Below are 13,215 nucleotides of genomic sequence, written 5' to 3'. Positions count from 1 at the left end.
CTGTTGAATCCAGGATTGAGTTTAAAGTCCTTCTCTTGACCTACAAAGCTCTAAATGGTCTAGCACCATCATATTTAGAAGAGCTCCTAATACCCTATTGTCCTACTAGAGCACTGCGCTCCCAGAATGCAGAGTTACTGGTGGTACCTAGAGTCTCTAAAAGTAGAATGGGAGCTAGAGCCTTCAGTTATCAGGCTCCTCTCCTATGGAACCAGCTCCCGATCTGGGTTCGGGGGGCAGAAACTGTCACCTCATTCAAGAATGAACTTAAAACTCTCCTATTTGATAAAGCTTATAGTTAGGGAGTGAGGAGTTGCAGTGTTCACCTAACTGGCCCAACTGCTTCTCTTCATAATTGTTAGATTAATAATACATAACAAAGTAGAGGGAGGCAGGCCAGCCAAGCCAGATCCGGCGGGGGAGAGTTCCCTAAGCCCGAAAAAGCTACCTCTCCTTATGACCTGTCTCTCTTAGTTACCTGTTATAGTTACGCTGTTATAGTCCTAGACTGCCGGGGGACTTCCTTCCTTCCTTTGACACACTGAGCTGCTCTCTCTTCTCCCTTTCTATTACTGTTTCTATTACTGTTACTATTACTATTACTATTTGTGTGCAGCCCGTCCCAGAAATGCTTGTTACTAATCCTAGCTTCTGGGGAGTTTACTCCCCGGTGTCCTTATGCTTTTTTTCCCCCAGCGTATTTCCTTGGAGAACGTTTGCACCAAGACCCTGGTTGCAGCTGTCGCCGTGGTCCTGCTGCACTCCCTGCTGAGCTCAGCGATGCCCTGCAATGTCATGCTGCGTCCTGCTGAACCCTGCAGATTCCCGCTACATCCAGTCACTGTTCCATTATTAATGTGACTACTATCGCCACTGTTCATCACACCCCCAACCGGCTCGTCAGACACCGCCTACCAAGAGCCTGGGTCTGTCCGAGGTTTCTTCCCAAGAGGGAGTTTTTCCTCGCCACTGTCGCACTGCTTGCTCTTGAGGGAATTACTGGAATTGTTGGAATTGTTGGGGCTTTGTAAAATATAGAGTGTGGTCTAGACCTACTCTATCTGTAAAGTGTCTCGAGATAACTTATGTTATGATTTGATACTATAAATAAAATTGAATTGAATTGAATTGAATATATGTAATCCTTTTTGCAAGTAGAAAACAAACCCATTTTAAATGTTATCACTCCATTGAATCGGCGTTATCAGTGCTAAATACTCTCAGAGATATGGGTTAGAAGAGGCTCGCTACACCTGCACATACTTATACATATTATGTGAGCTATTGTTAAAATTAAAACATTAATTATTGTCGCTCTAACATTACTTTTCGGCTAAAGGAACCGGTTGTCAACGATCATTAAATGAAATTACTGCAATAATATCATCTGTCGTTTTAGCTTCTCATCTCAAGACTAAACTAACAATAATCAGGTGATTAATACGTGACTACAACTGATACAGATTTTTGTCAAAAGACCAAATCACTATAAAACTCCAGCTGCCAATTTACACTGCTGTTTGTTGCACTAAATTAATTTTGATATCAACACAGGATGGTACTCCTGGATCTGTGACAATTCAAACCCCACACACTGGGCTAGCCAAAGTCAGCAGGTAATAAAAGAATAATATGCAAATGATGCAACCCGGTTTGTTTGCCACACGACAGCTCAGCAAGCGGGAAAACAGCGGCAGTTGTAGCACTTTATAAAAAAAAAAAAACTTAGCAAAAACCTTATAAGTTTGACTTATGTAAGTGCACAGTGTGTATCTCTTTGCGTGCAGTTTCCAGCAGTGAAGAGACTCAGACACTCAGTTACAATCAGCTGTTACTGTGCGACAAGCGCCTCCCAGACACAACAACCTGTTAGTGGCAGTCACATCATCTCAATCAGCCTCCGTCTCAGCTCTCAAGTGACGATTTAACCACACGCTCCCCCATCCCCGCTTTCCCAGCATCCTCTCTGTCACTCCCATGTGCTCCCCTAATGGCTCTTTCACTGCCTCTCCATGTCTGTCTCCCATCTTCTCTCTATCCCCTTGTCTCTTCCACAATCTGTCCCCTCCTCTCCCCTAGACGAGCGCTGCGTCTTCCTGTCAGAGCATTGCCTGAGACAGGTGTCGGCCACCATCTCAGCTGCTCCTCTCTGCAGAGAGGCATTGCACCGCTGAAAGAGTTACACCAGATAGGTCCCAGGGTCATCAGAGCTGTCAGGCCAAGCGCCAAACTCCTCCACTCAAAATCACAGAGAGTTACCGAAACACAGAGAGTAACTGACACACAGAGAGTAACTGACACACAGAGAGTAACTGACACACAGAGAGTAACTGACACAGAAAGTAACTGACACAGAAAGTAACTGACACAGAGAGTCACTGACACAGAAAGTAACTGACACAGAGAGTAACTGACACAGAGAGTAACTGACACACAGAGAGTAACTGACACACAGAAAGTAACTGACACAGAAAGTAACTGACACAGAGAGTCACTGACACAGAAAGTAACTGACACAGAAAGTAACTGACACAGAGAGTCACTGACACAGAAAGTAACTGACACAGAAAGTAACTGACACAGAGAGTCACTGACACAGAAAGTAACTGACACAGAGAGTAACTGACACAGAGAGTAACTAAAACACTGAGATTCACTAACACACAGAGAATTACTGACACACAGAGTAACTAAATCAAAGAGAGTTACTGACACACAGAGAGTAACTGACACAGAGTTAGGGTTGGGTACCGAACCCTGTACTTTTACCGGTACCGACCGAATCACGTCGGTATTACCGAGTATTGGTTCAAATTTCTGTACTTTGTTTGTAGTGTTAATGTTTTTTGTTTTTTTTATTGTAATCAAATGTTGTAGTTGTTACAACCAGGCGTTACAGTTTCAGTAAGAGTAAGGTACCAAAAAAAGTACCGTTGACACCGAGACTGAACACCAGGCACCGGTACCGGTGCCGATATCGGTTCAGATGTGAAAGGTACCCAACCCTAAACAGAGTAACTAAAACACAGAGAGTTACTGACACTGATAGTAACTGACACACAGAAAGTTCCTCACACACAGTTTATGACACACTAGGGATGTACATATATAGAAATGTATACCAACTGTGCAAAACAACAGAAAAGTGCTACTGAAATTGTATTTATCTTAAAAATGAATAAAAAATGAATAATTTGATTTTGTAAACAAATCGTACAACCAAACAACAAATTTTGAAACTAAGAACACGTAACAACGTCTGATCTGAAGCCAAACAAGGGAAATCAAAAGCAGATAACGCCCTAGGCCATTTAAAAACGACATCATTTGTTTATCTCAACACATTGTAATCTTTACACATTTATATTGATTTTCAACTGATTCACCATGCATCGTTACGTCCCTATGACACACTTTTCCATTTAGTTCATTTTTATCTCTCTTATTCATGCCAATGCTCTTTTATTTGCTTGTTAAGTTTTTCTTCTTCTTGGCGTTTGCAAGGCGCTGCATTATTACAGGGTTCGTTCCTCATGAACATTTTATAGACGCAATAATAAAAGGCAAAAAGAGAAGCAACAAAGCCCAATCTGTGGCTTTAATTAGAGGTGGCATTTGGAGCTGGGTTAGCGTTCTTGAACGTGACACAGTGTGCTCGAGTTGTCATTGAGGAAATGGCTCTACGAGGAGCTATGTAGGTGGTGAGATCCGGAGAGAATGAAGTGAGCATGCCGCGAGACATTTGGGAGATTTGTTGGGCAGTCTACGGAGGGGGGCTCATACTTCCCCTGATTTATCTGTTTATTTGCACAGCACATCCAAACAAAAGAGCGAGCAGGGAGGCCACTTCAGCCTGACAAAGGTCACATTTCCTAACGCAGGAAAACTGCTTCCTGGCCAGCTAGGGCTCGGCTGGAGGATTTAGTTCAGGACGGAGTGAGGCACAGGATTATTTGTACAGGTCTAATCATAACACAGCATTTCTTAAGTGAACTGAGAGAAAGGTGTCATTCTATGGGAGAGATGCTTCAACATGCGGTCAGTTTGATACTTACTGTACGCTGTGTTTAAAAGCAAACCTGAAGTCTTAGCGTATCTTTGTGGAGCAATTTTAAAAATCTAAACTTCGTTAGTACCTGCAAGCAACAACAAAAAAGCCCCACTTTGAAAACGAAGCCTTTAACCATTCTCCACTTAAAGGAACAAAAGGCACCCCTGCCTACGTGGAAGCAAACACCACTCCAAATAAATTGCAGTAAGCAAAGTGCTACCATTAATCAACTGTGCTCTAAGATTAGAATGAGTGGTCGGCTGTAATTTGTCAAGGGCCTTTACATTTAGTATTTTCTTTTACACTCCGAAAGGCACACCTCAAGTTGCCAAGTCTATTAATCTAGCAGTCAATCTGTGTACCTGCAGAGAAAGAGAGGGGGACATGTGGGGAAAGTTATCAACCCCTCGAGTGTTTAAAGTGCTATTTCATCTACAAGAGAGGCGCAGATGAATACTAAGGGAGGTTTCTCAAAGTCCCTGTCGAAAGCGCAAGATCTATGTTTGAATAACTTTGAATGCAATGCAAATAATATCCCTAAAGAGCGAGGTGAAAAGGCAAAGGATTTTTGAGGAGGCGGCGAGTGTAACAACACAGGACAGGTGAGGCTGGAATGTGGTTTGCACAGGGACTGTGTTTTTTTTAATACGTGGGGTTCTGGGGACCACTAAGGGTCCAAAAGCATATCGCGTTTTCTTTGTTGAAATCTGAATCTGTAATGAGAGCAAGATTTCAGGACTGCATGGCTATGAGATAAATATCATGTTCACGTTCTATTCTGTGTTGCTAATCCATTATGGGCACCATCACACTTCAACACGCTGCGCTGCTAACTTTTCAACTTTGTAACACACTAAAGCACTTTAACACACTGTGCCGTCAACTTTTTTTTTTTTTTTTACTGTTTTCTATTGTTTTTTATCTGGTTTTATGGATTTTAGTCTATGTATATGTCTCTATGATTGTTGTTTTTTTCCTGTCGCACTGCAAGTGGCTGGTGGAGAACAGTTCATTTTCCGTTATGTGTGTAAGTACACAAGGAATTAGGAAATATAAATAAATGAACCCGAATCTGAGAAGCTGAGGTGACATATTCAAATGTCTTATTTTGTCCGGCCCATAGTCCGAAACTCAAACCCATTCCATTTGAAATGATATACAACCATAGACTGTATATTATTATTATTATTATTATTATTATTATTATTATTATTATTATTATTATTATTAACAGTCTATGTATACAACACAGAAAAGCAGTACATCCTCCCACTGAAGTGGATGGACTCAGTGAATATGGCATTGGCTTGGAATCGTTGCTTAATTTAATTTTTGACATGTAATCAATTATCCGAGTTGTTGGCAATTCTGTTGATCGACTAATCACTTAAATGACTAATTGTTGCAGGTCTTACAGACAGGGATATAATCACTTAATTATATCCATAATATAATGAAGTTTTATTGGTTTGATTGATTTGAAAAAAGTCAAAACATGCGTTTTAAAAAGGTTGTTTCTATACATGCCAAATTAGCATTTTTATCTATTTCATGTTTTTCTTTGCTTTCTTAAGGTACTATCACAGCACTTCTGTAATATTGTTGTTGGGGGTGCATTTGAGGGGAATTTAGCGACCGTAATGTAATTTTTAATGGCTATCAATATGGACCTCACCTACAATATTTCTGTAGTAGGCTATAATATTCTGTAGAATATAAACTGCAGTTTATTGATTTGTGTGATAACCCCTCTAAAACTCATGTATCCTGGACAATTTATAACACTGAATGCTCTTGCCCATGCATCCAGGTCCCCTAACTGGGATTTAAGCATCTCCAGGGGCCCTTTAGAGAGCTCCAAGGCCCCTGAGAAAAAAATCCATCCACTATACAGTATCCCAAATAACGTTGGAATTATAGCTATTATCAGTTTCCAAATGTTTACAGATTTACGGAGGATTAGGGCCAGATGTGAAAGATGCATTTGAGTTCTGAGTCAGAAGTCTGATTTTAAAGTCAGAATTCTGAGAATAAAGTCGGACTTCAGAGTTTAAAGAATAAAGTCAGAATTCTGATTTATTCTCAGAAATCTGACTTTGAACTCAAGTGAGAACTCAAATAGATTTTTTTTTGTGTGGCCCTAATCCTCTTCCGTATATTCAACTAGCCTACAACATGAAAATCTAGGCACAAATGTTCCAAAATGTGGTGGGGCTCCGTGTGACACATATTGCTGCTCCAATTAGTGTCTATTTAGGCAGAAGGTTTTGGCAGTAGTGAACCTAGGCTACTTACAGGGACACGGTTCTGTTGGGTAGGAAGCGGGGCTGCAGGGTGTCCATCAGGTCCACATCATCGCACACAACTTTGACTCGGACATGCTGCCTGCTCAGGTCCTTGGACCTCTCCGCCGAGCAGTGACAGCTGTCAACGATCAGGTCCGGACAGTTTCTGTTGCTCAGGCTCGACTCCCACAGCCCGAGAATTACGCACAGTAAAGTCAGCGCTCTCATGGTGGAATTAATGAATTTTCTTCTTTTTTTTTTTTCTTTTCTAAAAACACGCTCCTTTCAAGTTATATCCTCCCAGCTTCTGTAACAAGTCGGGACCATTTCACTTTGCCTTCCGTCACATTAAAGCACAGCGTTTGATCGGGCTGCAGTCCAAATCTCACGCTCCGCTGCTCACCTGCTGCTTCCTCAACAGCTGTAAACTTCCAGCGCTACTTTTGCGATTAAACCCTAAAGGAAAGTAAATCACCAGGGGTGTGAAACGCTGCATCTTTGCCATTCTGTGTTATAAGAAGTCCTCCAAACTGTATTCTGCGCTGTGACATGCGGGGAAACTTCGAACGGCGCGCTTTCAAAGTCCGGATAAACTTTACTGCGACACATCCTTTCCAAGCGGCAGTAGGCTACATGAAATGTAATATAGCGCGGTTGAGGTAGTAAATCGTACCTAATCATCCACATAAAGACCCGTCTCCTGTTTGAGCTACCGCATGCCGTGTCATTCACTCTTATCAGCCACTTCTTGCGCCCTAGCACTTGTTGCGCAGTGTCCAGAAAGTCCCTCCCCGCCGAGTCCTGACAGACTCCAGCGTGGCTAAACGTGCCATATCCCATAACAGATCAGGGCTACACGAGGCCACAGACACCCATTATTAGATAACATGTGATATCAGTGAACCACAATAGGGAAGGATGATTCCTTTCACTTCACTCACATCATTGTTACTGTAAGTTCCTAAGCAACAATGCAAGTGGAGTGAATCATATGATTCAAACCGGATGAAATACAGTGTTGTGACCAAGGGGGGGGGGGAGTCAAGTCAAGTCTCAGGTTATGTCAAGTCAAGTCGAGTCCTTTGTAAAGGCAAGTAAAAATCAATCATTTATTTTTTTTATTTTTAAATCCAAAAGTGATTACTCGGGGCACAGATGCAGCCATTGGGGTGGTCTGGTCCGATTAATGAGGCTCCATCAGGGGTCTTTGATGTTACTGTTGCCACTAGTCTATATCCACGACGTTCCACTTCCGGGATTGCTCCGATTGTCCTTCTTTTCATCCGGATGTCCGTTACCTTCCGCTTTCTTTGTGTTGGAATTCTAAACTCCGGTGGATTTCTGAGGACTATGGTTAACTGCTCCTCAGATCTCTGCAGGGTAAATCCAGACAGCTAGCTAGACTATCTGTCCAACCTGAGTTTTCTGTTGCACGACTAAAACGTACACATGTTCCACCAAAACAAGTTCCTTTCCGCCCATGACGATTGTGATTGGTTCAAAGAAATGCCAGTAAACCACAGCATCTTTTTCTACCATCCCGGAATGTTGTGTGGACTAGCCAGACTCTCCTCCGCAGCGCTGTGGAGGAAGGTCTGGCAGTTGCCATAGCCAGGACTTTGACTGACAGCCAATCATTCAATCATGACACGCTGCTGCTACTGCTGCTGCATAGCATACTTGACAGGTAGACAGAAACGTGACAACATTACATCATATTATTTCATATTTAACAGCTAACTTTCAAACGTATAAATACACAGGTCATCCGAGTCGTCATGCCTCAAGTCCAAAGTCGAGTCTCAAGTCCACATCTCTGCTGAAATTAAACTATTTCTCCACTGTGTCAGCACCAAGGGTCTCGGGAGGTCCCTGGGCCCCACTTTGGGAAGCTAGAGCATCGCGCACTGAACTGTGGCTCTGTGTGTCAGGCATGATTTCTCATACGCAAACATTTACATGGCGTGACGAAAAGTGTTGCTGTTTGTTTTATTTCACTTCATTTACTCGGGAACAGCTGCAAAAGGAACTGTTTGTATCCGCTTTCTGTGGCCTGTACACAAACTGAAAATGATCTAAACGTTGAATCACCGCCTGAATCACTCCCAAGAGTGTTTCATAAGAAGTCGAGGTATCTTTCTCCCTAAAACATTCCTATTGCCATTCATATGGAATCTTAAAAATGTGAATCACATAATATTCTTCTTTTACTTTTTTGGGTTTAAGTGTCCATCAAAAGTACGTTGCAGTGTAATGTTAACGTATCAAGCTCCATATTGCTCCACTTTGATTAGTTGCGATGAGAAGCTGCTGCAGGCGTCAGGCACTTTGCGAGCAAAGGACACAGTTGTAAACCTGACATTCATTTAAATGATGGCAATAAATAAAGAACAGGAGTTGGAAGGTGACCAAGTTGACACAGTAACACACGCTTGGACTCGTGGAGTTGATTAACATCTTTTTTTTTATAGCTGAACTTAGAATATTTCAGAAAGAGTCTGAAAAGAAAGAGATTTAAAGGAGACCTATTATGCTAATTTTCAGGTTCATACTTATATTTTAGGTTTCTGCTAGAAGATGTTTGTATGTTTTAATGTTAAAAAAAGCACATTATTTTCTCACTGTCCATCTGAATGTCCCTGTATTCACCTTGTGTCTGAAACGCTCCGTTTTAGCGCCTGTCTCTTTAAGCCCCCTGTCTGATATGTCCCCTTTTGAGTGTTTTACAGTAACTAGCATCTGTCTTTATGTTCTTGCGTTGTCTGAGAACGTGTGTGATGTTGATTGAGAGATAAGAAACACAGTTTCACCTTTCATTAACACCGTTGCCAATAGGAGCCGCTGCATGCCCGGCCACTTGATGACTCTTGACAGAGAAAAGAAGTCAATGAATAGATGCAGAAGTTACTCCTATTCTTGTCAGAGAATGGAGAGTCTGAACAACCCGCACACTGTATTCTGTGACATCAATCATATCCGTTGATGGTGGATCCTGTGTGTAAAGAGGCTTGCCCCGGGGAGACAGAAGCTGAGACAGCTGGCTGGTTGGGCTCCCCGGGGCTGGGGCGAGGTGCGTCCCCTGTGTGTGTGTGTGTGTTTGTGTGTGTGTGTGTGTGTGTGTGTGAGAGAGAGTGTGTGAGTGCGCGCGCATGCGTGCGTGCGTGCACTGCAACCCGCGCCAAATTCCTCCCTCATTATCCACATTGTCTCCGACGCAGGCCTTAGAGCACAAAGCAGGATTTGAAGCCGCTCCCACTGACCCTATTCTCCTGTCTGACAGGCAAATATGGAATCCATTCTCCCTACAGGAGCAGGCTGCGCGGGGCAAGACACATCCCTCTCCCCTCTGTGTTTATCCACATATGGAGGCCTTATTCCCTCCTTACCGTGCTCCCATGACGCCCTCTCGGACTGTCACTCACGCTTATTTACACAGATGTATATTTACCTGATGAATGTTAGTGCAGAGGAGGATCTTCCCGCCAGATGACCCCCTGAGAAGCCGTAGGAAAGTCACCCCGGTGTAGCCGACATTACCATTTGAAGTGATCCATCTTTGATGAAGCCTGCAGAAACAGTTCCTTGGATGAGAGCCATGTCTGTTCACTGAGCTACTTGTATGCTCTTAATGGAAAACAGAAGCACGAACACAGTCCCATTCTATAAAGGTTTTCTCCCTGGCAAAGGCTGCGTTTTCACACCGACAGCCTGTTATGAAAGGCATCACTAATCAGCACAAACCACTATAACATACTTTACAGTTTAACATAATCGTTAAAACGAGTCCAGATCGCAGCGTTGACTCAAGGTCAAGACTCATTAGCGCACAATGGAGGGATGGAGTCAATTGTACTGAAGCAAGGCAAACAGCGTTCCTCTGCAGAGCATGTTCTCATGTTTTCCCTGTCTCACATTAGTGTTCACGGCTCTCCTTTATTACTTGGTGACAGAGATAAACAGGCCATGGCCGGCAGCAATCGCAGTCCTCGCTAAATATTTACCTGCTCCACTTGAAGAGGCCAGGCGACCGCAGGATGACAGACTCTCATTATTACGTCATGACTTTTTGGATATAGGCTCAGAGCATTTTCACTTCTTCTGGTTTTCAGGACTGTGTTGCTGATGGAGTGCAAAAGAAAAGTGAGAGCTGTTGTTTTGGCTTTTAGCAAATGTGACAGGTGGTTTCTGGTTTCAAAGTCATTAATATTGGTGTTATCTGTAGGGTGTGAAACAGTACAACGAGACCATAATGCTTACTCAGTGTTTCAGCCTGAAGAGAGTCAGCTGAAGGTAAAATGTCCTTATAAGAAACAAAAAAACCTACATGTAAATTTAAAGTGCATGGTTCTATACCGCTCCCTCATTGAATCACTTCTCACTTTCAATATCTCTTCCTGGTAAAACCAACTCACCATCAAACACAAAACAAGACTCTCAAGTATAGTGAATAACGCTGCCAAAACAACTGCCCCCCCTCCCTCCCCCCCACCACTGGCCCGCAAAAAACATCTACAAGAAATCCTTCATCCCCTCAGCAATAGCCATATTGAACACCACAGTCAGCTGATACCTCAACACCCCATGTCTTGTTTTTATATGTCTGTGTGAATGTCTCTTTGTGACTGGAGCCTTGTCAAAGAACATTTTCTGTAACCCTTGTGAAACAGACAATAAAGTATTATCTTATCTTATCTATACGAACCGATTGTTTTCTATACCTGTGAAGCTGTGAATGTATTGTCATCAACATTTCTGTTTGCATGTAAAATAAAGTTTTCTCTTGTACAGTCAATAATTGCAGGGGGAAGTAAAAACAAACTTTTCACTACACTTTAAATGTGAAATATCAGGATATGTGAAGTTGCATCTAAAAAGCAAATGTGTTTGTATAATTATATGATATATAAATAACACAAAATACATGATTTTGTATAATCACAATATTATTGGCACTGTTTTTGAGAGACTGGTGAATGAACTTGCAGAAATACTAAATCGCTTTATTTATATTTGTCCTAAAAAAAAAATCCAAAAATCCAATCCAAAAGTCCAATTTAAAGCTGTTCTAATCATTGTTTGTTTTTATATCACCAATGGATTAAATGACTTCATGAAATGTCAAAGGGGTTGTTTGTAGAAATGAACCCACATAGAATTATCACCTAACACTGTCGCTGTACTGTACAAATCATTTTAGCATCTTTCAGCTCATTATTTTGGTTTTACGGGCCACAACTTTTGTTAGGTTAGGTCTCCCCACCCTCATAAGCGTCAATTTTGTGTGCAGCAGGCAGCTGTTTGTAGCAAAACTATACTCAAATACAAAATAGAAGAGCCTCTGCTCACTACTTGCCCAGAATAGTTGAGCATTTAGCAGCTGAAGAACCAGATATTTCCCCAGGGTTGGTGGAGAACAAAATAGAGTTGAAAGGAGAGTGTTTGTTGGACATATATTCGACTTATAAACATAACTCTAAATTAATGCTAAGGTTATGTTGCAAAGTGTGCGCTGCATTTCTAAATTGCAAATGTTTGCTAGAATGTTCACCATATCATCTTTTTAAGGTGATGATATGTCGATGTTGTGTTTACAGCTTGTTACATTGCCCCCAAGTGGCCAAAAAAAGAATAACATTGCAAGTTTTATTGCAGACATAGTCTCACATAACCATACCTATCTCCACAATGCTGTGCCAGCGCTGGATTATGGTCTGGCTACACCACTTATTTATTCTGGGATATGGAAGATAAAAAAACCCTCTCGCTTGTTTGTATTTCTTTAAACCAATCACAACCGTCCTTGGTTGCGCCAAGCCTCGGATGCAGTGGATTTCCCTTGCAAAACAGATAGTGGAGACATCAGAAGGGAAGGGGATGTCAGGTTTTATCCCAGTAACGGTGATCCGTTGAGCCGGACGATCGCAGACACGATACTGAGGACATGACCTTTGTGTCAATGTTGTGCGCCTTTTTGTAACTGTTTTACATTATTTGCCTTGCCTAAAGCAGTGGTTCCCTACGGTGGCCGGGAAGTGCAATGCAACATTACAAAGAATGAAACACTTTTACATTTTGGAAAACAAATTTACATTTTGGAAAACAAAATAACATTTTGGAAAACAAATTTACATTTTGGAAAACAAAATAACATTTTAGAAAACAAATTTACATTTTGGAAAACAAAATAACATTTTAGAAAACAAATTTACATTTTAGAAAACAAATTTACATTTTGGAAAACAAATTTACATTTTGGAAAACAAAATAACATTTTAGAAAACAAATTTACATTTTGGAAAACAAAATAACATTTTAGAAAACAAATTTACATTTTGGAAAACAAATTTACATTTTCGAAAACAAATTAACAAGATGCAAAACACTTTTACCAGTCCCGAAACAAATTTACAAATGACAGATTCTTCACGGAAAGGGAATGTACCACATACCGGAAGTGATGAGGTTTTGTATACATGTCGCCTTGACTACGGCAGTTATGGATCGAATGCGTCAATAGAACCGCCATCTTGGAACAGGGGAGGCACTGCCTTATATACTGTCTATGGGCCGTCCTTAATGCATCAGCGTCAATGTAGGCAAAGGTCTAACGGAAATAAAATCACTATAAATCGTCAAAATCTCATGCGATGTTCTAGTTTTTTTAAACAAAAAGACAAAGAGACTAATTAATGTGTTAATACAAAGAATATTTATTATAATCAGTTCACAGATATGAGTACAAACGGAAACTTCACCCTTCTGAACTAAGAGGTTCTGCTTCAAAGTGAAGTTTAAACAGACTGAAATGTCCAGGCTCACTCCCCCACTAATGATTCATTTATTTCTGCATGTATTTATTTATTTAACGAGACTTTAAGT

The 13,215-nt window shown here is 41.4% G+C and overlaps 1 protein-coding gene across 2 annotated transcripts in view; it reads right to left on the bottom strand.

Moving 5' to 3' along the window:
• The window catches only part of LOC120548047 (adhesion G protein-coupled receptor A3), a 226,114-nt gene extending 218,964 nt beyond the window's left edge, over positions 1-7,150 (bottom strand). The window contains exon 1 of one of the 2 annotated variants that reach the window (XM_039783993.1): positions 6,347-7,150. In XM_039783993.1, the coding sequence (XP_039639927.1) occupies positions 6,347-6,564 (218 nt within the window). In that variant the 5' untranslated portion in view covers positions 6,565-7,150. The remainder of the gene's footprint in view (positions 1-6,346) is intronic. The other variant, XM_039783992.1, reaches the window with a different exon arrangement.
• Between the last annotated feature and the right edge of the window lie 6,065 nt (positions 7,151-13,215).

This window comes from Perca fluviatilis, chromosome 19 (genome assembly GCF_010015445.1).
Source record: "Perca fluviatilis chromosome 19, GENO_Pfluv_1.0, whole genome shotgun sequence".
Taxonomy (NCBI): Eukaryota; Metazoa; Chordata; class Actinopteri; order Perciformes; family Percidae; genus Perca; species Perca fluviatilis.
Note: the sequence above shows the minus strand (reverse complement) of the source record. Positions and strands in the feature narration are given on the sequence as shown.